Source organism: Aythya ferina (genome assembly GCF_964211825.1).
Source record: "Aythya ferina genome assembly, chromosome: Z".
In the NCBI taxonomy this organism is placed as follows: domain Eukaryota; kingdom Metazoa; phylum Chordata; class Aves; order Anseriformes; family Anatidae; genus Aythya; species Aythya ferina.
In genome coordinates this window covers 64,179,910-64,206,675 of record NC_140299.1, presented here as the reverse complement: position 1 = coordinate 64,206,675, position 26,766 = coordinate 64,179,910, and the positions used below count along the sequence as shown (strand labels likewise).

The window sequence follows — 26,766 nt, the reverse complement described above, 5'->3', positions numbered from 1 at the left end:
CCTGAAAAGTCATAGAATATCGGTTCAAAATATATCCAATTATGAAAATTGTTAGTAAACAATCTTTAAGATCTTTAAGTCTAACACACCCCCCAGTGTTTCAAAAAGAAACTGCACTTCTACCACAAGCAAGCATTTGAAGAATGTCTTGAGCAAGTCTTTCTGTCAATATATAAACCCTCCTGATTCATTTACAATAATTGCATATGATCATGCATCATTGATAAAACAACAAAAAAACATAAAACTACATGTTATGAATTGTACTGGATTTATGAAGACATTACTTGTTTTACTGGTAGGATCTTTTTAAACACGCTAATTTGAAAAAAATAGTAGTGTGCAAGGCAATACAAAAGCATTTCTTAAGAAGTCTGACACTGATAACGAGTAATTCCTTATAGAATCTGATATCTGAGTTAATATGGCTAGTTTAAAACTTTATAGGCCCTTAATAACAATTTATTTAGCAGGAGAGAAGCCCATGGTAGGGAGGAAAAGAAAAAACACAAAGTCAGATGCAATGGTAAGTCTATTTTCTATATAATTCATACCATGCAAAACAGGAAGGCAATACATATACAGACGTGTCTATAGATGTTCACAGATTTTATGTAATTTTGTTTTTTGCATGGGATTTGTTATGCTTTAGATGAACAAAGATATCTAAGACTTGTTCAATACTCAGAAACATTGTACCAACAAGACAGACAAAAATCCCCATTGAAAAGACAGTGTTGTATGTTTATATAATTAACTATATCCACATGAATGATTTTAAAATAACTGACATGGAATGAAGTTTGGGAAAAAAAAAAACACAGCTATTTCAACTGATTATACACATACTAACATTTCTCATTGAATTCTGTTGTGGCATTCAGCACCTTGAGGTTATCTTTTTCATACTTCAGTCAAGTACTACATAAAATTTAAGTGGCAATAAGACAACATGCATTGAAATATATGTTAAGGAATCATAAAATTACCAGGTCTTGATTAAGGAAAAAATCTTTACTTAGACAAGCTTTCTTATGCAAGTGTTCGACCTTTGAGGTACTAATTCAGTGAATTTATATATCTTTTGTTTTAAGGGATGAATATAATGCATTTTTATTCCTGAACCAGGGCTTTACCGTCCTGTCTTCACCCTTACAGGCGTATGTGCAAAACTGCTAGGACAAAGGGACTTTTATTCTGTACAATTCATACTAGTTACTTAATATTTCAATCAGTTTCATAAGGTTTGAGTTTTCTTCTCCATTTAAAACCTTGACTCTTGAAAGAGTATTAACTACAGAACTTGCTATCTTAACTACAGTTACCAAAGCAAAGGTTGATTGCCTTGTGATTTAATAGAAAGTGACATTTTGGGTCAGAATTAAGAATTCTATCAGGGAAAATAGCTAATGTAATTTTTTCCTACAATAGTTGAAGAATCCTTTTTAGAAAAATTTAAATAAGTTATGACAGTATTGACCAAAAAGCTTAGAATAATTATTAAAAATATTAAAAACAAACCTAGGCACGGTGGTACAAAGAGGTAGAAAACATTTCAGAGGAAAATACACAAGATAAATATATTCACATATATATGTGTATAAAAACATTACAAACCAGCTATTCCCTGTAAAACTCACAATTGTGCTTAACATCATAAATTGCAAATATTTACCTTGACTTCAAAAATAGCTAAAATTGTGCAAAATTTAAGCATGACTATACATTTTTGCAGAAGGTGGTTTAAAAATCTGTTAGTCTGTTCAAGTTTAGTCTCTTTTTAACAGTTTTTTGTACACTTTTATCTAGTGGTATTCCTTTTTGCCATAGCTTCTCTGATTTGACGATCAAGTTCACTTACAATATGGTCTTCATGATTATAGACGCCTGTTCTCAACAAGGTATCCCTCTCTTCTATCAGACGGGAGAGATAATCATCCATGTTCTCATTTAATTTTCTAGAATGAGGACTATCCACTCTACCAGCAGAATTATCTCTAACATCTTGCAATTGCTTTCTCTCTTCTTCTTGTTGCTTTAGCCTGGCATTAATAAAATGGAAGGTAAGAGGATGACTGTTAAAAACTGCTTCGATTTTCAGATGAAATAATACATTAATTGAAGTAGTTAGTAAAATAAAGGAATCGGTAACAAATTCTCTGTTGTAAAATTAAGGGAAAACTATAAATGAAAGACAACATAATAGCTACAATTTGACAACTTTTTTTTTTTTTTAAACTGCATACATAATATGTAGTAATTGCTACCAAAGCTCATATTTTGATAGTGCAAATACCACTCAAGCTACGAGGCTTCAGTGTACAGAATCACTGCAGACAGCCATTGGACACTACACAGACTTAGAATTTTAATGTATTCAAAATATTGATAGTTTTTTTTTTTGTTGTTGTTTTTTAAACTCCCTTAAAATGCCTAGAACTGAAGATTCAAAAGAGAAAGAAGAAAAGATGCCTAGTGTCATACACCTATGTTAGCTTAAAAAACAATGCGGCCTTACACATAGATTTTCTATAATACAGTACTGCTGAATTTTATAGATGTGCCATCTTTACCGAAGGGACACTAAAATGTGTTCTTTTACTAGACTGATAGCCAATTATAGTCTTGATTTAACTGAACCCTCTCTTATTCTGAGGCAGGAAGGGAGTCTTACAAGTGTTTTAATACCTGTTAAGTTCATTTCTGATATCCTCCAGCTCTTGTCGGTCTGTTTTCCCCAGCTCTTTTTCTTCTGCTGCCAAATAGCGCAACCTCATGTGCTCCAGCTCTTTTTGCTGCTTTTTAAGGTGAGCCATTGCACTTTCTTGTTCACGCTTATGGGTGAAAGGACAAAAACGTAACTTGGTTGACACGTCAAAGTGCTAATTATAGTGACACAAGCAAAACCTCAGGAATGAAATCACAACAGTTAGGTCTCTAGTAGAAGTAGAAAGATGTTAAACAGGATGTCTTTAGCTGTGATAGTCACTGGGCTTGCAGCATTATAGATACTAAAAACTGCAGTAAACCTATCCATGCTGGAGCAGCTGTGGCTCAGTCACAGATATGTTTGCATTAGTGAAAGAACAGAGGAACAAACCTTCACAAATATTCGGTTAAGCTTGTTTACATAAAAGTTATTTGTGAAATTGCTGAAGATACTATATAGCAAAACAGTCTCAGTATTACAAGTTACATTTTTTTTTTTTTATAACTTAGTAATGTGATATATATAGATTATACCATGTATGACAAAATGGTAAGTAGCTGTATAAAATCCCAATATTGGCCCCCATAAGGCATAGTATCAAAGCTTAAAGACTTGCTGAAGTTGCAATTCATGTTTAAGATTAAGCCTTGAACTCCTAAAATTCTGGTGAGATTTCCTTTTAGAGTTTTCCAGCTCTATGCAATGCCTTAGGTAACTTATTCAGGGGATTTAATCCAACTAATCCTTCTAAAGGTTCTTAGTTACTTGGTTCTAAGTTTACTTTTTGTTTTAGTGCCTTGTATAGAGCCACAAAACTAGAATTGTAGCCCACTTCCACTCTGACATTGAAGTGTCTGAATGACAAGCATGTTCCTTTCTCTGCATGTCATTTTCCGTATGACCTCCTGTGCTAACTCAACAAAATCAGTCTTACACTCAATGAAACAGAAAGCCTGAGGGAAAGTGGCATTTTTTCTTGTAGTTAAAAAAACAAAGTAGGAGGTTACACAAACATCCTGGATGTAGACATACTGTGAAGTGTGAGCTTACCTTTGTAATTTTGACATCACTTTCATCTGAAATATTTGATCGTTAATACAATGTTTTATATTTATTACAGCAGTAAAAAAACACAACTGCTTTATACGCATGAATATATTCATTATACAGCCAACCTAATAATTTCTGGAGGAATCCAATCCTTGATTTCATCCAAGCAGTTTTCTGAATCTCAGTCCCAAGCATATTAAGCACTCCCTTGTTATCATTAAGTAATAAAATTCAAATTTCACAAGGAATTGATATAAACAAAAGCTCTAATTGGTCATTTTTATGTGAGCAGCCAATGTGATACAGAAGCACTTGTACAAGATTACATGCAGTCATAGCACCCGACTACAAAATATTTTAATAGTAAATCCAGTATACCATTCAGCAAATTAAATGCTACTACTTCAGTGAGACAGACCAAAATGACTGCAGAACAATTTGCTAAGGGGATACATAATAAAAAAAACAGAAGCAGGAATCCTGCCAAGAGTCTACAGCTGATAGATGGCTAAATTGTATTAAAAAAAAAAAAAAAAAAAAGCACTTCCTCCCTCATTAAGAGTTCATTACAATTACAAAAGAACATTATTTACAAAAGAACATTACCATGTGAGAAGCATTTTTTTTCTGTGGTACACGTTTGAAGAGCAGGCTCAAATTGAAGTAAAATAGGTTTAAGTAAAATAGGTTTTAGAATACGAACCAACAAATATGTAAAGCAAATTGTAAGAAATCACTATAGCCAACTGATATTTATTCAAGAGTTCTAAGGAAATCCAAACACAGTTGAAGGGAAACTGGAGGTGTAATCCATTACTAAAACTGGTGTTGACACCCCAAGAACAACTACCCTCCATCACCCCCAACACCCTTCCTCCCCCCCATTTTTTTTTTTTTTTTTTTTTAAATAGAATGGAATAAAACTACTCCTTCCTCCTGCTCTGAGGCACTTGGACTAATGGCGATCTACCACTAAGACTTATTTCCACAGTGAATAAATTGGTTTATGAAGAAATTGGTTGAAACTGCAACTAAAACAAAACTAGCAGGATGCGTGGATATAGTAGGAAAAATGAATCCAGTTTTCGTAGAAAAGTCACACTTCCACTTCTCTTAAGACACAAAAACAAAATAACAACAAGCAACCCACAAAACTAATCTGTCACCAAGGAAGTCCTCTCACTCTCTCAGATTACTCAGGTTAAGTAAGACCAGAGTGAGGACAGGACTTGATCATTTCCACAGCAGGTAGAAGGTGGCAGTGGTATGCACAAGAACCTGATCTTCGATATACTTGGTGATATGGCTGCCTTGTTTACAGATTATTCTCTGGTTTCCAAATATCTGGATAGGCAACAGATTCCAGGCAATAAAGCTAAATTTCAAGTATACAGTGGGCTAAGAGTGATATAAATGCTAAATGCCAGCAGTAAAATTAAATGCTGATTGTTATGTATGCTCAAATAGGTTGTACTGCAACTTCAGTTTTTATAACTACTAATTTACAGAATATAGACAGCATATCTGATTACCCTGATTGTGTGATGTATAGAAATACGAGAACAGATCAATATTTACTTGAAGACCATCGTTGTTCTTGGTGCTTTCACTAGTTCCAAGTTCAAGTGTAACCCTTTTCAAAATGGAACAAATTAACATATAGCCAGCCCCATTTCAGAAAAAAAGCGTTCAGATTATATGGTCAGTTTTGTGCTTTCCTTTAGGGATTAGAATAAATAAAACAATGTAGAGTTTTAATGTAAAATTCTACTCAAAATTATATTTAATCTCAGGAGAAGAATTGTTGCATTGTACATGTAGATAAAGCCTAGAAATTTCTATTTGTCTGTCTCTTTAGGTAAAGAATCTAGTAACTTGGTCTGCTGACCAGCTACTTTTCTTGATTGGACAGTAAGTCTGAAGAAACTTGTTCTATATGATCCTGTTGTAAATGCGGTATAGACTGCATAAACAAAATTCAAACGCAGAAGACAACTGTGTTGGCCTGAGAATAGAAATTTCCTTACAAATTGATACTTTACTATCTTGAGGCAGAAAATGTCAATGACCCAGGCCTTTATATTGTTCAGCACCATGTTCTTGGTGGCAGACCGACAGCAAAGTGTTTTAAAGTCTGAAAGAAGTACATTCTCTGAAGATTAACAGAAAGTCCTAAACTCATTCAGGCATATGACAGAAAATTCACAATCCTTTGACTGAGCAGAAGGAATCCCATTTGGTGTTTTCATCCTTTCTGCCCTCACTGAACTACCTAGTTTCAGAACAGTAAGTTTTTTGATGAAAAAACATACTTAGTGATATTTAGTAACACCAAAAAAAGGGGAAAATTAAAGAATGTGAAAGCCCAAAAGATGCAAGAACAAAAACCCTTCCTGAAGAAACTTTTGTTCAGTTTGTGTTCCTTTTCATGCTTGGAAAAGTGTTCAAGAAAATAAAAATCAATGTTCCTAGTGAGCATGTTCATTGCTCAAGATATCCCTAGATTTGGTGGGACGTAAGGGTGAATAAAGAGTGCTACATTTCCTACTTTATGGAGAAAAGGAGAAAACTCTTATCAGTGTATTTTGCCTCCAAAGACAACACTGCATAAGACTTCCTTTCAGAAAAGTGCAGTTTGATGTTCAATGTGGTTACTAATACAATTATGATATAGATATGACAAATATTCCATGTAATTTCCTTGTTTGGGAGTGATGAGAGAAACTATGAGATTAATTTTAGCCCTGTATCAGTGAAAAACAATTTCTGTAGCATTTTAAGAGGTACAGATTACCCTGAACAATATGACCTTTAACTAGAAAATACTACTTTATTAAAAAAAAGTGTTTTCTGAGGCAAGATTTCCCTAGCACTTAGCATAAGACTAGAAACTCAGAAAAATACATGAAAGCAAGTGACAAGAGATTTTGCAGTTTCATTTATGATGGATCCTGTGTGTAATGTGAATGTTACACACTTCATATTGTAAGGCTTTGAAATGTATTTTCCAAAATTCATCTTTGACTCCTTTAAGTCTGACAGAAGTTTTAGAGTGAGTAACAGCAAACTTTTTTTGTATGATGCTTAGAACAGCAATAGAAACTTATTTCTTAATAATCCATCAATACAGGAAGATTGCAAAAAACTTAGAACACTTGTTTGATAAAAAGTGAAGTATGCTTATTTTGGATTAATTTGCTTTATTCTGATATGTTCAGAGACAGATAAGACTTGTTACAGTGGGAGAAAAAGAAGTATTTCTTATTCATCACAGAGGTGACTGGTACTACTTTATAAGAGATACTCAGGCTCTAAAATCCCCTTTTTTCCCCAATCACAATTTAATGATGCATAAGCACTGCTTATTTTTAAACCAGAGAAGGAACTCTACTTCACAATAGTACTTAAAATTTACCAGAATTTACTGTGCAATCTTCAAAAAGAAATATTAATAAAACAATAGTAACGTGAAGTCCAGCATTTCTAGCCTCATGTGTAACATTTTCATTCTATTCTGTGTATGCTGAAGTTTAATGACAAGGATATAATTGAATACAAAGTATCCTTAATTGTTCCTCAGGGCACATAAGCGTATACATACACACACAATTCACGCTGTGAAGGCTTTTTGTGATAGGTCTTATTATTTCACAGAGAATATGCTCCTACAATATATCCTCCAATAAGGTACATTTTAGATTTATTCCCAACTTCTTACTGTGCCCCTGTCGAGCTGTTCGAAGCCTGAATAAGAACCCCTAGATTTTTAAACAACTTCTAGAAACTTGAAGATTGCTTTTTAAGATTTCAGGTAAGGGTCCACTCCAGAATTATTAGCTGCTGGACTAAAAGCAGCTATGTGGATAGAATGTAAGACCCACTAGAAACTCTAAACACTCTGTTCTTGCATTACCTCCTTACTATCAACACCCACCATCCCACAGCAAGGCAATAACAGATGATCAAGAAGACTATCTGCAAATTACTTTTAATTTTTACCATCTGGATATTATTATTGTAATACACCTAGTAGGCACAGGTACCTTTTCCTCCATTACCTTCTCAGCACTGTCAGTCATGCTATCCCCTTTTGCTTTTTTTTTTTTTTTTTAAAAAAAAAAAAAAAAAAAAGAGGGGGAAAAAGGAAACTTTTCAATATTCCTTTTCCTTATTAATATGATGTTTTGCCATCTTTCTCTTACATACCCCAAACAAAGCCAAGCCAAACAATACCTTTAAGACCCATGCTAGTTATCAGATTATTTAATTCTATATCTTACTGCCTTCTTTCATCGGTTTGCATCTCTAATGTAGTACTTGAGAGCAAGAATATTGTTTTAGGAGTTTGCATGGTGGGACCTTCAATCATGTTTTGAAGCCTATGGTACTAGAGAAATAATCAGCATTAAATAAAAATTAGCCACTATTAAGAAAACAAAAATTTCAATTACAATCAGATTGTAAAAGAACCCCTCTGTGCCGCCAGGTGCTCTAGTTAAGAGGCTCTTCAATCAAGGAAGCACAATCTTTATTTTGCCATAGCTGCCTATAAATCCAAAAGGGAGATGTAAACATACATACACTAGACTAAACAATGGCTAAATAGCGGCCACTATTCACTCTCCCACTCACACATACCATGCAAGTCTGTGGGAAAACTTACGATTGAAGCTAAGGAACTCAAGTAAAGTTTTCTGAAAATAACCCAGAGCTGACAAGTCAGTAGGAGGGCCTGGATGGTTTCAAGACACAGTTTTTAACCAAGACTTGGACCTCCAACTGCCTTTTTTTTTTTTTTTTTTTTTTTAAAAAAAAAAAGTCAAAGATTTATAACCCATCCTTGGCTAAATTACTTATAAATTAATCAAATTAATTACTGAGTGGATAAGCAGGAGGCCGGACAAGATAGAGTAAATGTCAACCAGCCAGCAAGATCTATGTTGTTTTAAATAAATGCATCAGTGTTAGTTTGAGCAGATCTGTAGGACACAAAAACAATAAAGACTTCATTAAAAAATATTTTTCCCAGAACACTGAATGATGTATGTATGTACACTTTGAGATTAGTTTGGTTTTCTAGATTATCAGACTATCATCTGCTGAAAATGAAATTCCTGCTAGCTTTGGTATTTGTTTTAAAATATGTTTCTTGCACTCCATTTAGTACCTGAGATATCCACAACATCGTGTGAGTGGTTTGATTATTTTCAGTAATAATGCTCACATATATAGAACTACACACGTCTTGTTTGTGTAGGTTCAGACTTTCCTTGGCAGTAAGCTTTAGAAGTCAGCTTTTGAAACCCCTGGAAATAACAAAACCTACCAGGATAGGCACAACTATGTAGATAACAAAGTTTTTGTCTTTCTAAAGGTGAATAGGGATATAAGTGAAGTACTTATATATAGTTGCAAAAAGTAAGAGGGACTAAACAAGACTTCACCAGAATGTGACCCAGCTTACTATTTTCACTCAGCTTTACGAACTGTGTTTAAATTCAATTAACTTCTGTGCTTTGTTAGGCACAGGTGATATACATGTGCCCTCATTTGCTCAGATCTTCTTTTGTTTTCACCAGCACTGTGTTTTTAAACATTCAAATTACTAGACATGGAGAATTCAGAGCATGTTCTATTAACAGTCCCATAATTTTCTAAGTTATGTAGTGCATATCTCATTCTGTAAAATATAAAGCCATCACAGATGTGTGCTAACAACTAGTCCCAAAGTAAAAGGAAACTTTTTAATTAAGGAAACATTGACTTTTATGGTTGCAAATCAGAAGAGCATTTTACTAAATGCTTAGCCTGTAGATTATGCTTCTTTAATTCACAAATTGACTGTACTAGGTCACCTTTGAGTAATGGAAATCTCTGTTTAAACATTTTTTTGGCAATGGGCACAAAGCATTAGATCTCATTTCCAAGACTTACCAGCTGGGTTTTGTCATTAACATTTATTAACAATCTAAGATATGGCTTTCAGCGTCTAATCCTCACTACACAAATGTTTTGTATAGTTCTCTAGAGAGCTTTGGTGTGACAAATTACTGGCACAGATTACAGCCCTGTGGCTATTCACCAGAGGCAATGCAAAATTAACATGGTACTAATCCAATTTAAACAAGAAATTGGTCAAACTATGTGCAATTGCACAAATCATCTGAACTAAAGCAGATCTAGAATTCCTGAAGCAACACTTTCCAAATTTATATTTAAAACACAGTAAATGTTTTTTGATCAGCTCTGCTTTAACTTTTACTTGGCTTTTTAAAGTCACTTAAATCCTTTATCAATAGACCAAGTATAAGATGAAACACGGGAGTATAAAAACACAAGAAACCACTTTTAAAGGGTTTGTTCTGTCCTACAAAAGCCTTAAGTAGCATAATTCACTGTATATGCCAACTTATTTTATAGGTCAGACTTTCATCAAGGGGGGTCAGCTGAAACCATCTACATATGTTATTAAATTCAGATCATCAGGTCTGTGATGAAATTCATAATAAGAATTTGATGATGATATACTCTGTGTTAATCTGGCAACTAACAGTATTTTCCTTTATTCTACAGGGAAGTTTTAAATTTGGCATTAATTAAAAATAACTAGGATATTTCATGGCTGCTGAAGAAATCTTCATCAGAAAGATGAAATTTATGAGATCCATGTTCTTCCTTCTATCATATTTGCCAAGCACAGCATGTCAGAAATTAGAGGAAAATTTCTCTTTTTATCAGTAGGCAAAAAGGAAATTTGAAGACAGCTAACGTTTAGTTTTTAATAGTGATTGAAAACAGCTAACATACTGAATAAAGAGGATTAAAAAAGCAACAATCAATTAGAAAATGGAGGGTTTAGTTTTTACTTTCCAGAAATAAAAAAACAACAGGAATGAAGCCTGCTTAATTATAATCCTTAAGAAGTACCTTCCTACTTCACAAGAAGTGTGAAGATAAGTAATAAATACCTTTTACTAAAATTATGAAGGCTTAGGTCTGTGTCAGTGTTCGTTCACCAACCTGGATTAGTGATTTATTAATTTGTCACTGACAATCGAAATGCTTGCCACTCTTACATATACTGCTTAGTTAAAGTTTACTGCAATAAGTGAAAGATGCAATGACAAAAGTCAAAAGTCATTCAATGCGTTCAGTACATTCACTGCATTGGTTTCAGGGATTAGGATTTCCGATACCACGAGCAAAGTTTCATTTTAAATTTCACTTTTCTTCTGCAAATTTACTTCATGCTACAGCATTCAGCAAGTCTTAAGCCATTGTTTCAATTTTTGGTTTTAATCTCTACTCTTTATTCATTTTACAATTAAAAAACAGTTAGGAATGTTACTGACCAAAATAGTCAGGATGGTCAAAGCACGTTCTCTGAAAGTGCTGACTGAGCTTTACCAGGAATGAGATTAATTAACGTTTTTTTTTTGAGCCACACCTGCTTTCAGCTAAACCAGCTTTCTTTGTTGACCTGAGCTGTATTCTTCCCTGAATTTAAAGGAAAACTCTATTCTACTATTCAGCTATTCTACTAACTTCTGCAAAAATCTCCGAGCTTGAATTTTACAGACAAACAAAACACTAAAACAATGAAACAGCCAGTAATTAACAGTAACTGTAGATAGCTTCCAACACTGCATGAACTGGGTTGTCTCATATGATGAAAGAAGAAAACATGTATACCTGTTTTAACCTTGCAAGTTCTTTCAAAGCTTTTGCCCACTGCTGTTTGTAGTGGAGCTTTGACTTGGTAGCTGACTCCAACTTTCTTTCAAGTTCAACCTAAAAGCAATTAAAACCATATCAGCTGAAGCAATAACAGCAGTAACAATCACTGAAAGATGTATATATACAAAGGGTCTGGTTTAAGAAAAGTGTTTATGTAGCGTAACATACAACATCATCTAAAGCTGTTATATAATGTAACATAAATATTATGGCACATGAACATTTTCTTGTTTAAAATATAGCTTTATTTTTATTGGATAGCTGTCTATACAAAAGGAAAAGATTAGTTATTAGCACTAAATCTACTGATGTAACCTTTTAAATTTAAGATTCTCAAATTAGTAACCTCCCCTCTCCACCCCCACCCTCCCATGCTCTCTTTTTTAAATAAGATTATAAACTCTAATTTAGCAGGAATGCTGATGGACAAATCTTGCCTTTAAAAGGTGTATACTTTTTTTTCCCCTTTTCTGGAGCTGATGGAAGATATTACATTCTTTCTTCTGAAATGCACCTCTGTTCTAACCATTCTTTAAAATATATGTATACGTTTTTGGTATCTCTGGTTTTACAGTCTAAACAATAAATCTTAAAAACGTGTTATGCAATTTACCCCAAAACGTGTTATGCAATTTACCAAAAAATATTCATTGCACTGTGCAAAAAATATTCCAGTACTAAAAGGCATATGAAAATAGGTGTGAAGTACACAACATGGTTACCTGAAAAAATGAAGCATTTCAATCAAAAAAATCTGAGACAGTATTTTTTAAATCGGACAAGAACTATTTAGCACTAGATTTGTGAAGATTTTTTTTTTTTTTTTTTTTTAAGTTAAAAATAAGCCTAACAATATTTTAGTTAGGAATTTAAAAAGTCTGTACAGGCAAATATTTTGAATTACCTGCTTGCATTATTAAAAGCTATTTAACCATACAGTAATATCCAGACTAGCTATACACTATATAACTGAGTGCACTTTGTGCAAAAAAAGCATGGTATAATTTTTTCAGAATAATCTATTTTATTCAGACCTCTCAGTAATTCTGGGCATAATTAAAACCACAGATAATGGGCATCTGAAGTAGAGTATCCTCTACTGAAGGCATGTGCAGCATATGAAGAAATCAACTTGTGATAGTAATTCCATTCCACTGATAAGTAATCAACCTCTTTTCAGGAATACTTAAAGAGAAACACACAGTCTCAATCAACCCTCACAAGAAACTCTTCTTAAACTTTTTGAACAGAAAGCTTAGAGTCCCAAGTACAAATCATGGCACTAATAATGCATTTGACCTATATATGGTCAGTTTTTCCTGCCTTAGCCTCGCCACAGCTTCCTCTACAGAAATAAGGCCACTGTTGGCCTTCATTGTGTGTGAATATTTAGTTTGGAGACATTGTTGGAAAAAGTAAAACAAAATGGACAAGACAGCCAGGTTCATGCAAGATTATTCTACATCTCCCTCACCAAGGAATTGTGACAGTTTTTAATGACTAATAAGATACCTTTTCTACAGTGAGGAGATTTATTTCCGACTGTAGCTGGATTTCTGGTTTACTACTTTGCTGTTCTTTGTATTGCTGGAACTCCTTCTCCAAGATTTTATGCTTATTTTCTGCTTCATAAAGCTACATTAAAACAGATACATTAAAATAGATATAAAACAGATATTGAGAGTTACATATTCATAATTAATAATTTCTTGATGATGTCATACAGCAATGTTTTAATAAGGAAAAGTTTAAAGATGATCTTTGCTTGTACTGGAAAAGAAGAAAAGCAGTCTCTCCTCATACAAAGCAGAAAGATTTATAAACACTTCTGTTCACATTTCTAAAATGGACTTGCAAAAGAAATACAGAAAACAAAACTATTTAGACTTACACACAACTTTTAAAGAATGCCAGTGTTATCTGCTGTATTAAGTTTTATTACTGACACACTTCCACAGGCATAACTTGTTTAGGAATGTCTGGGAGAGGAAATACCTAATACTTTATACGGCCAAATAGTAATTTAAGAGGCTGAAACAAAGACTTCAGTAACTAATGACTCAACACATGTACCTCTGTCCTCACTATTTCCAGAGTTTCACAAAGATACCATAACTGAGCTTTGATTTTCATCTTAAAACTGGTAATTTGAAAGATGTACATGTATGATTGTATTACTATATATGATTGTATTACTTTGCTACAAAAAACACTGTAAGTTAAACACTTAATAGCTACTTTTTTCATTATACGGTATTAATAACATTGAGAAAACATCTAATATGAGAGTTTTAATGATAGAATAATATAACAGTAGAAGAATAAAGGTTACTCAATTAGAAAGCCCTTAATACACCTGACATAAGTGATACTTTCCTCCACAGAATTGATGATAACAACTTGTTTCATCTTTAACTAGTTAATGCAAATGTTTCCTTAATTGTATCTAAGTTTAGAATAGTGGGTGAAAATGCTTCAGAAAATTTCTTTGTTTAAAAGCTTTCTTTTATTAGTAGATCAATGTTTTAGTTCTGATCTCCTAATTGAGTCACCTCAATAATTCTTCCACAAGAAATTTCTGCATTTTCTATAGAATTTATTTTTATAGAACTGATGTAAGAATGCAAAGATGCCTTATAAGAAAACCATACAAAAACATAGTTCACTGCAGTTATTTTTCCACAGAAAGAGATGATAGACTAGTTTGACAGATATAGTATTGCTTCTTGACAATATTTTTACCAATTTCTTTTTAAAACATAGGCATATGACATCAATGATAAGAACAGCAGCCAGTTTTGTTAGCTGTGAAAAATACAAGCTATCCCTAGAACTTCCACATCAATGTTTAATTAGTTTGTTTCTGAAAATGCTTTAAAAATAATGGAATTTCTCATGAGACCTCAGACTACAAACTGTTAAGCTAGTGCACAAACCATACAAAAGCACAACTTGTCTGTTCAGAGAATAAAAGTGATATTCTTCAAAATGCATGGTTCAGAAACTAATCTCTTGTAGGGCTCATCTTCAAACGAGTTAAACATTCAGAAACCTCTACAGATCTTCATATGTGAAAATCGTGTAAATACACATAGCTTTCAAACTAAAGGGTAAGGGATGAATTAGAGTATATGCCTTAGAATTCTTCCACTTTACTCCAGAATATTCTTTGTTAAAAGACAAAACAAAACCCCATAATCTGAAAAGGTAGGATCATAACACCATCAGAGCTGGTAGAAATACGAATATTCTGCCTGTGTACATTAAAAACTGAGTTATCCCACAGTGAAGGACAAACCATCCTAACTCCTCAACAAAACAAGGGGGTTTGATGTCTCATGTAGACTAAGTGAACAACTACATCTCATACTGAAGCACAAAGGGAGATGCAAAATAGTAGGAATGGCACAAAAAGGGAACTAGGACGATCAGTTAGAGAGCATAACTTTACGACAAGGGAAGACAAGACACAAAGATGCTCATATTTGGAAAACGAACATGACAGACTTATGAAATCATGAATAGCATGTAACACAGGCACTTAAGGATTATTCATTCATATTAAGCAAGAAGCTTTAAATGAACATGGGATTGTTTGTTTTTTTTTTTTTTTTTAAATAGCACAGAACTGCAGAACTCACTGACACAGGATGTTGCAATTCTAAAAGTAAAACTTTTTTAAACAGGGATCAGATGAGTTAATGAATACTTTCACTGATGGCTAGTAAAAATGAAATGCAGCCTCTCAGTCAGATTATATGTAACTCAATGGTAACCCTAGCTGTAGCAAAAGACTGTATTTTCTACTTGTCCTTCTTATTTTTTACACCTCAAAATCCAGCCATTGCTTCAACAAACTGTTGGTCTGATACAGTATATCTGTTTTTAAAAACACCAAAGCAGGTACCTCCCATCCATAAACTAAGTACTTAAGTAAGAAAAATACTTAATTTAAGTATATTAGATCTTAGTAATAGTTAAGTTTCTAAATATTGTAACTGCTTCAGAAAAGGCTGGTAGTAACTTGAAGTTTCATAGAATTCTTTAACAGCCAACAAAAAAAATAATTAGGCAAGTCTTGCCATTAATGCAAAAGATAGCATACAGGACAACAGAACATAGCATAAGTTTTCCCAGTTTAATTAAAGTTCCATTATCAAAACAGAAGAACATAACATCAAGGTAATTTCCTCACCCCCCAAAGATGGCAAAGTAATTTTTTTTGCAATGGAATCATAAAACAAACTTCAAAGTCAAGCTTCCTAGATATTCTCATATATGTTAATTGTTAACAATTTATTAAAGTTACAGAATTGTACACTGCAGTTCTACAAACATATGCTTGTAATCACAGTTTGATTTTCAGCATTTACAAAATGAAATTATAACCACTGCATTGCCAACTGGCCCTATTATGAAGCAAGATTGACAGAGGTGGATCCAGCATGTAGCTCACTGAACAACTGGAGATGAAATATTTTCCAAGTTGCCTCAATATCATTGCTCAACTTAACATCCTTACTTAAAATAATATAAAACTTAAATGATAGAGACTAAACATTTAAATACCTGCTGCTGTAGGCGAAGCTTGTCTTCTTCCATCTGTTTGATTTTTGACCTTTCTAGCTCAATTTGGTGAGCACATTCTTCTCTTGCACGTCGCACAGAATCCTGTAACTCCTGCTTATTTCGTTCATGCTCTGCTTGCAACTCCTTCTTTACTCTTTGAAGCTTAAGAATGAGACAGCTACATCAATTCATACATTCAGAATCTTTATTTTAAGAGTCTCTTAAAGCTGTTACTATTCATTCATGACAAAAGTTATATATTTTAGAAATTAAGCACTAGAAATTGCATTGTTACCTACATATTTGATATACCCCCTTTTGTTGGCTTTCAGATTAACTAATCATCTTCAAATTCATATATTTGGCCTACAAGTATACTGTTACTTGACTACTAAAAACAGGGATATTTTTGTCTCTAATTACTTTCTAAACCACATTACAAACAGAATTTAGTTTCCTACTAAAATTAAAAATTAAAATCTCTTCACTACAGAAAACATTAAATTACTCCTACAGCCAAGAAAATGTATTTTGTTCAGTAGGATCTCACTCTTCAAAATGAGTACAGTGAAAGGATTTCATATTGAGCTTAACAGGAAAACCATCCTTGACATGTTTGAACTTTTCAGGAAGATGTTACTAGCCTACTTACATAGCCTAGCCATAGATGTTACTAGCCTACTTAGCATACTAGCCTACTTACTCCTCCACATCGACCATTTTGTCCCCTCAAAATGTAATCATGAACTCTCTATCATTTTGTCTAGATGCCTGTGGAATCCACAGATTTTTGTTATCTCTAAACCATTGAGTTAGAATCTCACTACATTTAGAACAAGTTTTGAGACAAACGTGTATGAGAATCAAATACTTTTATTCAAACTGAAATGCATCCAAATTTAATCACCAGATTTTGTGTGTTTAAATTATAGGTAAAGTCAGACAATTTATAGCACAAGCTACATCCTGAGGACAATAAAGAGCTTCTGAGTAAAGAACTGGAAACATGTTCAGCCTGCCAGTGCCTCTGCTGGGAATTGTAGCTTTGTTCTCAAGCAAAGGAGGGTTTCCTATGATAAAGAGGCTGAGCTGAACCACAGGAAAAAAAAAAAAAAAAAAAAAGTTCACTGGACTGCTAAGTCACCACAACAGTCTACCTATGTAGTTGTGAGACTGTTCTGAAGTTTCTGAAGTAGGTAAACAGGAAGTTTCTTTTCTCTCTCTTTCCATATGCTTTCCATATATAGCTTTCCTGAGGACTCATCTTGCTCCCTAGATGTGGGGTGTTCAATGACATCCAGAAACAGTGGTAGCTACTGGTTTCTCCCTCATCTTCTTTGGTCCTGTCACTACCAAAAAATACAAAATAACGATTCTATCATATTGCTGGATGACAAAATTTGCACAATTGCAGTTCTTCCCAGCATTCCTTGGCACCTCCTATTTGTTACAGTGGTAGGTCTAGCAATTACTGTTTGAAGTAAGGCACTCTTGTACATATGGAAAATGTTTACTATGATAGAATACTAAACATAATTGAGATATAATGTTACATAAATCTCTCCACTGACACTAATTCTGTTAAGAAACCTAAGCTTACAGTTCTGTACTTGTAACAAATCACGCACAAGTTTGCTTAACTTCTATTTCACTGAATATGTATAGAGATAACAAACATTTAGCTTGCAATTGTTAGTGCTCATCTGTGCATTAGTATGAATGTTGCTCTTTTAGTTCTTATACACAGGTCATAACTGCCTCCATATGAAAGAATGGATAGAAGCATCTTAATCGAAAAAGTGACCAAGCAACTTTTACCTCTGATTCAGCACTAAAAAGATGTCGCTCTCGCTTATCTAGATCCCTCAAGGTTTTCTGAAGTTGTTCTTCCAAAACAGTATATTCTGCTACCTTTACAAAAACAAACAAAAAAACATTTTCTTGCAATAAAACATAGGCTTTAGACAGCTGAAGAACTTAAAATTGTTTGTTTGATATAAAACATGGACAACATTTGGTTCACAAGTTTACATACAAAACAAATCTCCAGCTTTCAATCATGAAATCATGGTGGAGAGCTTTTCTTTTATTAGTGAAAATAGTATGCTCCAATTGGACTGCTGAAGATTTTGACCATGCAAGCAAGAAGCCGGCAAAGCTGAAAATCCCCTGGAGTCAGCAAGCTAACCTACAGGATTTTACAGTAACAAATATTCTGTCTACATATCATCATAAAAAAGGTAAACAACCTAGCAACTTCTAGTTCAAAATTAAACAAATGTACCACTAGCCTTGGTGTTAAAATGAAGTAAAAGACCTCTGATTTTAATTTTTGTACTGTTGTCTAAATGCATACGCACCTCTAAGTCACAAGGAGGTATCACAGACCCTTGTTATAGTCAAAGAATCTTGTCAAAATTTGCAGTAATGAGACTTATGAGACTCTTCAGCAAGCATATAAACTAGTTTCCTTACCTTCTTCTTCACTAATGCTTCTCTCTCTCTGTCTCTTTTCTTCCATTCTTCTGCAAGTGCTTGCATATGGGCCATCTCCTTCTTTTTAAGCTTTTAATAAAAGAAAAAGAGTTCCTAAACAGAAACTCAAATCAAAATTGTTGATAGCACAACTTCTACAGAGTACTAAAAAAATGAAGCCTGGAGCAGTGAAGTTAAAAAAAAAAAAAGTTTTTACAAGTTTTACACTGACTTACTGTAACTCAAATGATTTTGATACATTTGTTACTCTTAAAAACTAATTGCAAAGCCAGCATAAGTTTGAGGAAAAATATATCAACTAATAGAAACCATATTCTCACTCTCTTAACCCAGATGAGACTGTAACAATCTTCACTTTTGAAGGAAGCATTTATAGGATAAGTGGAATGACTTAATAAGTGGAAGAACAGCAGTAGAGTGACTGAGAATAAATAAATGCATAGTTAATACTTAACAGCAATAACTTTCACATTGAATACCTACTGCATTTCATAAGTCATGAAAGAATTGTGACAGTTGGGCAGTTTAGGAAGTAGGAGTAAAGACCTGATTTTCAAAGATGTCTTCTTGCATTTCCTTCCACATTTCTAACTCCAGTGCTGCTTTGTATTCAAGAGTTTCTCGAGGTTCTGGCTGGTTTTCTGGGACACAAGGAGGCTGAGTATGGGGGGCATGCCGCTGCTGACCAGCACCTACACACTGATATAACAGTGGATCTTTAGTTAGAAAACCAACATTTCAAAGCGTTCAAGGAAAAATGCTAAAATTAATGCAAAATTTACTTGAGAAGAATCTGACACCAGAACTTCGTGCATTTTCACAAGCCCGTAGTCTTCCAAAGTGATGGCATATGAAAGCTCTGCTATTCTGTTGCCTGACCTGAAAATTGTATCAGACGAAAAACAGTCAAAAATACTCAAAGTGTTCTTTAAGACAAGTAAAGCAACAAAGCTGAATTGCTAGAAGGTTCTGTGTAATGTCAGGCAACTGTTGCTAAAGTCTGTGACAACACAGTCAGGCTCTCCCATATATAGAGTTAACAAGTACAAATTTGTGCAACTATAATAAGCTTTTCTGACCTTAACAACTTGTAATTGAGAACCTATTTAACTAACATTTTGTCACAATTGACTCATCCCTGTAAGAACAGAATGATAGAGATATTGTTCTTGTGGTCATAAATCTGTTTAATAAAGTCTACCTCTTGAAAGTATTGTGCTACTGAATTCATTTTTAAGGTACTCAATTTCATTAGTACTGTATTGGTGGTGTTAGTTAACCATAACTTTCTAATGTCAGGTGACAATATATTGTGGATAACATCATTTGTTGTAATCCATCCTTAGATTCCTAAAAAAAAAAAATACCATTTCCAGATGTTTCAGCACAGGCAATTTACAACCTTAAATCCACCTAGAGGGGGCCTTACAGTAAGTATGGTAAGTATCTGTCCTAGTACAGTGAGAAAGCGTCCAGAACAATATCCCTCAAAACCTGGAAACTGCAGTTTTTGACAAAAAAGCTTCGAGAATTCACCGGTGAAGTTTCTTTCACTGGAATTTCTTCTTCAAGTAAATATAAGTAGACAACATATTTTTACAAAGGTGCAATCATCTACGCTATCATTCTTTTTCAAGGGAAATGAGGGGCTACATTAATTCATGCAAAGTGAAAACAAATTACTGCATTGAGTTATTATAACTTCCTATCAGTCACTAATAAAAAGCAAGATAAATAATAAAGGTAGCAATAATTATTCAGAATTCTGAGGTCTGTATTTTAAGTCAGTTAACATACCCATCTAGCTTTGCTCTTGTTGGTATAACATTTTTTATAGTGGTATCAGAACAGCAAAACACAGAGCCAATTACATGAATTTGAGAATGCCATCTAGTGGTTTTGTGCAAAAGCAGGTTTTATTTTAGCAAACTTATTTGTTAAAAGTGTCAACCTTAGTGTCCGCTGAGATCATAAACCAACTCTCCACTGAATCAGGCCACACAAAAATTTAAAGAGAGACAGAGATCAATTTAATACAAGTTTAGGAGGATGAAAGACAGGCTGTGTTAGTTCCCTGAAGTTTCTTGTGTCAAATGTTAGCATGCTTTACTTATTCATAGGATTAGAGGTTTAACGCTGACCTCAGTCTTAGTGGAATTTTTGTTTATTTTTAAAGGCATAATTAAGTCCTCACCATACAGAAGATGAGGGTCTACACACCGATTTCTAGCACAGTTCACTTTTTCAACAAGGACATAGGACAGAAGTACATAAATATAAAAAAAGATAAGTGTTCATTTACATGAAGGATTAACATTCACACACTAATACTACCGCTTATTCTTATGTACATGAGCTGAAAACCCCGCAATTATCAGTGTATAATATTGAAAATATAAATTTCTCTACTGTCCTCCTAACTTTAATTGAAGTCACGTATGTCTAAAAACATACTAGGGATAAACACAGACTTAACTCTTTCTGGAACATCAGCAGCTATTCACAATTCTTAAGTAACTTTCTCAGTAAAGTCCCTCATTTTATTTAATTGGGTACTTATTTCTTTGATCTGTGTGTGAAGATTACCCAAGATCATTATTATAGGATATAAACCAGCATACTCTAGTATCAATGCAGGATTGCACAATATATCTGTGGTAATTAAATTTTTAATGTTTTGGATGCCTACTCCCAACTCCACTGCACCACACACACCCCTATTCACCAATACAGTTAGCACTCTTTACTAAGAATATTTCCTATACAGGTTTCAGCCATCCAATTTAAAGCACTGTCTCACAAATGTGAGCTATTAGAAGACAAACTTCAGTGCAAGGATGGGGGTAAATTTGCAGGGTAAGGGAACCAATGTGAAAGTGATGGATTTGTGTTCTGTGAAACTATAGAGTGAAATGTCAAATGAGGAAAGCAAATCACCATTCTGCTGGCCTCAGAGTGGAAAGCTCAGGTTAAAAAGTGCTAAGTTTAAATGACATATTTAACTTTCAGTTATTTTCTCTGGTCCTTTAATTTGTTTCCCAAACTGTTCACTTGCCAGGCAAAAAATATAGATTTGGCTTCATCTAAAACCATGTGAGCTTACAACTGATTTCCAAAATACTTACAGACCACCAAAAACATTTTACACTTAAAAATAAATAGGATTTTCTTCAAATAACACCAGCCCACTTTGTGAGACCTCTCAATTCTGTTGATAGCCACTATTCTGTTTTAATTTCAGGCTTCTCTATTTCATTTTTGGTATCTTATTCTCCAGAGCTCCTAATATGAAAACAAGCAAGTTGATATATTAACAGTAGGTTTAAGTATGTATGCATTGACAGAAATATTTACATGTATGTATAAGTTTCCATCAATAGTAATCCTAAGTGTATGATTTTTAAGATTCAATCACCAAAACCTCTTACTTATTTTCTGCTTTTATCAAGAAAACCTAAGTGTTGCAAGTAATTGTTAAAAGGTGAAAAATTAAGTGTTATTTCTTTGTCGTGTTTTCTGCTGCAGGGCTACCAATGCAGACACATAAACAAAACACAGCCTTTATAAGTACTCTCAATTTCTTCAAATTTATGTTTACCTTTTACCTTTCAAATTTATAATCGAGAAAGTTTGACCTTGTTCACAGAAATACTAAACAAATAGTTCTTCAAGGCTTGCTACAGAGTAAAAAACTTTTAATTAGTTATTACCCTTGTGCTGCTGTGACACTGACTGTTTCATTGAAAGTCTGACGCCAACATTGTTCACCATTACCACCCAAGAAACGGGTTTTTTCTGAAGCCAAAACATTTGAAAGCTGAAGTCTGGCAATCCCTAGAAGCATGTCTTTAGTTGTTTTATCCTTGTGCCACAACTCAACCAGCAGAGGTAATCTGAAACAATGAAATGATTTTCACGTCAGTCACCAACAGAAGACAAATGGGACCTCATGTTCAAAAAGGCAATTCCAATCTCAGTGCTGGTCAAAGCAACAAAATGATACAGCCTTACTGCTTTTCAGAGGAGTGAGATTCACAAACTTTGTCTTTTTCATCACTTACTTCGCTGAAGTTATTCTTTCCTCCATTTATTAGCGAGAACTACATTGCAATGAAAATGATTGACTGAATAATCTTAACAGACCTAGATCTTCATTTATAAATACCTACATGTGAACTTCAGTCACTGTCACTCACGGAATACATCTTCTGTGTTTTTCCTTTCAAAACATCACAATTACAATGATTCTTTTAACCACATCTAAATCCCCTATCAAAAGCATGTGGGACTACTGGAAAACTGTGTCAGAATTCACAACTCAACTGTACTCAGCCTTCCAGGTTTTCATATTTCCAAAGATGAAATATGGATATGACTGCCATCAAGTTAAAAAAGGAAAACAGAGCCAACAGACTTCAACTGGCATAAATATGCTGTGTTAGAAGAATTATCAAACCTTTAATTTAAAAGCTTACAACAGCAGCAAGCAATGATCCCTGCATAAATACTCAGAGATAAAACCAGGAATTTGAGTCCTCGTCTTTCAAAATAAAGAAGGAGTGAAAAGAGAAGTGCATTAAATATTCATGTTGATTCCTAAGTTCTCAAACTCAAGATCTTAAGTAAAATACTTGAACCTGACTGTATTTACAGTGAAAGATAAAACATTCAAGCTAATTAAGATAAAAGAATGTAAATTATCACCTGAAGAATGTATCTTGAAGTTGATGAGGTGTAGTTGCAAAGTCAAATGCACAGTAGGACTGTGGAAGAAAAACTTCCATGTTCTTCCTGATTTCTGTGGGTGGGCTTGTCATAATAGGCGCTGCACTGCCAAAAAACGGATACGAGTACCTAATAAAGGCAATAACAAAAGCAGTAAAGTAACACTTTAAGACATTTTCTGCATAGACTTCTGCAAAAATAAGACTAATTTAGAATCCTTTTACTGAAACACAGGTAACATAAAAGTAAAAACTGCACAAATGTACCTAATAGTAGAACTCATCTCTCAAATAATGTGTTTTCGTTTACACCAATACCCATCAAACTTCACTTATATTTACTGTTACTTTGATAAAAAAAAGCTTTTGTAATCTGTATGGATGTTTATAAACTTGAACTATTCTTTTCAAATTAAAATTGTATCTCTCATTTTATAAAATAATTTAAGGAAGAAGTATTGTGCTCATATATGGATTGTTATTTGAAAACATTTTTAACCATTTACAACTAAGACTTATCAATTACTGGTGTTGAACCAAAGTATAAATATATACCAGAATCGCTTGAAAATCTGAGTCACATTTGAAGCATTTAGTTTTTAAATGTCCACAGTTCAACTGACTGAAAGGAAAGACACATCCTTTTACAGACCTACAATGTCACCCAAAACTACTGTACTGGCAAATTGAGTTTGTGATAAATTAAAAAGGGGAAGTCAAGAACTTGTTGAACGTTGATTTGCTTGAACTGATAATGCTAGCTGTAAGCTGAGTTGCTAAAAAAAAATAAAAAAAATAAAAATAAATGCTGTATCAACAGCTGCCACTTATAAAGTTTAACTGCTTAGGCAGATTTGTTAAAAGCTTGTTTAAACCTGAATTAAACAACATTCCCAACATGCTGTTAAATGCAATTGTTTACCCTGCAGCTGATTGTAGTTTTTAAGTGTGATGTTTTTCCTTTCAATTTATTGCCACATACATCAGACTAAAAATTGAAGTGCAAAAACGAACAAAACCTATTTCTTATCCCTATTTTGAAAAAAATAATTTTGAAGTGTTATCTGAATCTGCTTTTATGTGAAATTCATAGCCATTTTATGTTGTTTTACACGCACACCACTTTATAATGTAGCCTAAACAGAAAAATCATTAACAATAAAAATCTATATTAGTTGTGTTTCAAAGTATTCCCCCAACCATCTTTTTGCCCCATTCAAAAAAGCTTAAACTCCGTCAAGAATTTATCATCAAGAACAGATTTCCCAGTGACCAGCTAAAACTATATTCAACCAGACTGTTAAAACAAGTGGCAAGCAAATGCAGACCTTTACAGCTACAATTATCTAACTTCTTCAAACAGAATCATACATTAGAGATGTACACTGAAGTGGCCCTAATGAAAACCAGAATACAAACTAACTGCTATGAACAACATGTATGCTGTCAAGAGCTAAATATTATTCAACCAGGAATTATTCCCCACCTCTCCATTAAAAAAAAATAATTATAATAATAATAATAATAATTCCAGTATCTATGAACTTTTGACCCTAAATTCTATGGAAAACCTGGAAGAAAAGTAAGAAGCTAATAAAGTCTTTCTCTTCACTAGCAGAGTGGAAAAAAAAAGAAGACTAAACTAAAAATACACAACATGAATACAGAAATAGGGGCTTCAATGCCCTTAATTTTAACATCTTTTAGTCTTTACTCCTTCAATTTATTTTCCTCCCTGCTAATTTATATTCTCTGGAGCTTATGCTCCAGAAATACTCCCAAATTTTTCTTTTGTATTAACAGCAGTAACAAGCTTATTTCTATAAAGCTGTTACAAACCAGCACTGAAATTCTGTACTGTTGTCTAAGGCACAAAATTCATGTATCCCAAAAAAATTTTTTTTTTTTTTCAACTCCAAGAACCAGTGTAACCAAAAGATGCTACTTCTCTCTACTAAGATTTGAATTCTTCCTTTAATCCTAAAGAGGATTACTCATCTCCTACAGACTGAATATTGATCTGTTCCTCCTGGGCTCTGATATTCAAGTGAGAGATATAATAAAACAACACTGCAGGCAAACTGTTATATGCTGTCTTTAATACTGCAGTGCTCAGAAGTTTAGTGATGAACTAGTTGAAAATCCTAAAGCATTCAGCTACTCATGATAAAAATAAGGCATTAGCCTGCAAACTGACTATAAAGATACTGTTTTGAGAAGAAAAACACTTATTACCAAGAATAGGATAAACAAAAATAAATCATACCGTAAAATGCAATTTATTGGAAAACCAACTTCCAGACCACGTATACTTCGTAAGTCTATTGAAAAACAAAAATGGTGAGAGGCTGCTGGAATGACAATTTTCTGTGCTGACAAAGGCTCAGAAGAACTGGATGCACCCACTGGGTTGGACTGAGATGCAGCTACTGGTGCAGCATCAGCTGAAAACACAGAAGAGAACGTGCATATTACTTGGGGCATAACAAATTATTAAAGATTATATATTAAACACATCTCATTTTGTATGCAAGTACAAATAGGTTACTTCCTGAAACATTTCAATTCCTTGTAATATAAACCAATACTAAAATAACATTGAAAAGTAGCCACTCTAAATTATTGCTTCTAAATAAATATACTTTAAATCTTCTTGAAGAAATAAAAATAGTTTAAAACTTAGAAGTTCTGTAATATGTAAGTATATTTTACTCCAAGAAATTAAAAAACTATTATCTAACATACTGCATCATTCTGCAGAACTGAATAAGGCTTCGGTTTCAATAGTATGCTTAACTGTTCCTTGCCAAATTAAGGGCACACAGAAGAGGCAGGCTTATAAAAAAAAAATAGTAATTTAGCTTTCTTCAAATTAACTAAACAATTTAGTTTGGAACTGAAAGGGACAGAGCACCTGGTCAACCATAGAACTTGTGTAAGAAAGCATCAACTACTGCTCCCAGGCTAAGGATTAATTTGAAATAAAAACCGAACTGCTCTAAGTCTGCAAAGCACATCTGCTCATGCATGCACTTTGACAGGATTGCTCCTGTTATACCCATTTTATAATTCGGGCAACAGAAGCCATGCTATAAGTAGCCTGTTCAATTGTATCAAGTCAGTCACAGAAGTAATGCAGATTTTTCATGTACTTAAACTGGGGTCTTAGCCTCCCCACTACCTGTTTCAAAAAGCAAGATGTCAAACTACAAGTTTTAAAGACATGTCTCCAGAATGCAACTCCCAGAAACATGTAAGACTAAAGAAGAGAAAAAGGCAAGAATGGACAGAGGAGAGCTTCTGCCTTCTACTGCTAGTTGTTCTGATCTAAGATGTTTCCACTGTTGTGGAAAAAATATATCACTACTAGCATTGACGGTTTTCCTGATGTTTTATGAAGTCTTTTGTTTACATTATCAACACAAAAAAAGAAAGTTTCAGTACTTCAGTATCAGATAATCAGCATAGTGTAGTAATGAA

The 26,766-nt window shown here is 33.7% G+C and overlaps 1 protein-coding gene across 3 annotated transcripts in view; it reads right to left on the bottom strand.

The window, feature by feature from the left end:
• Positions 1 to 514: 514 nt before the first annotated feature.
• The window catches only part of CEP120 (centrosomal protein 120), a 39,851-nt gene continuing 13,599 nt past the window's right edge, over positions 515 to 26,766 (bottom strand). For all 3 annotated transcript variants that reach the window (XM_084505149.1, XM_084505148.1, XM_084505150.1), the window contains 12 exons: positions 25,553 to 25,730; positions 23,267 to 23,416; positions 22,273 to 22,455; positions 19,345 to 19,441; positions 19,109 to 19,261; positions 18,542 to 18,631; positions 17,885 to 17,977; positions 16,067 to 16,228; positions 13,010 to 13,132; positions 11,453 to 11,551; positions 2,689 to 2,834; positions 515 to 2,042 (listed from right to left, as the gene is read on the bottom strand). In XM_084505149.1, the coding sequence (XP_084361275.1) occupies positions 1,802 to 2,042; positions 2,689 to 2,834; positions 11,453 to 11,551; positions 13,010 to 13,132; positions 16,067 to 16,228; positions 17,885 to 17,977; positions 18,542 to 18,631; positions 19,109 to 19,261; positions 19,345 to 19,441; positions 22,273 to 22,455; positions 23,267 to 23,416; positions 25,553 to 25,730 (1,715 nt within the window). In that variant the 3' untranslated portion in view covers positions 515 to 1,801. The remainder of the gene's footprint in view (positions 2,043 to 2,688; positions 2,835 to 11,452; positions 11,552 to 13,009; positions 13,133 to 16,066; positions 16,229 to 17,884; positions 17,978 to 18,541; positions 18,632 to 19,108; positions 19,262 to 19,344; positions 19,442 to 22,272; positions 22,456 to 23,266; positions 23,417 to 25,552; positions 25,731 to 26,766) is intronic.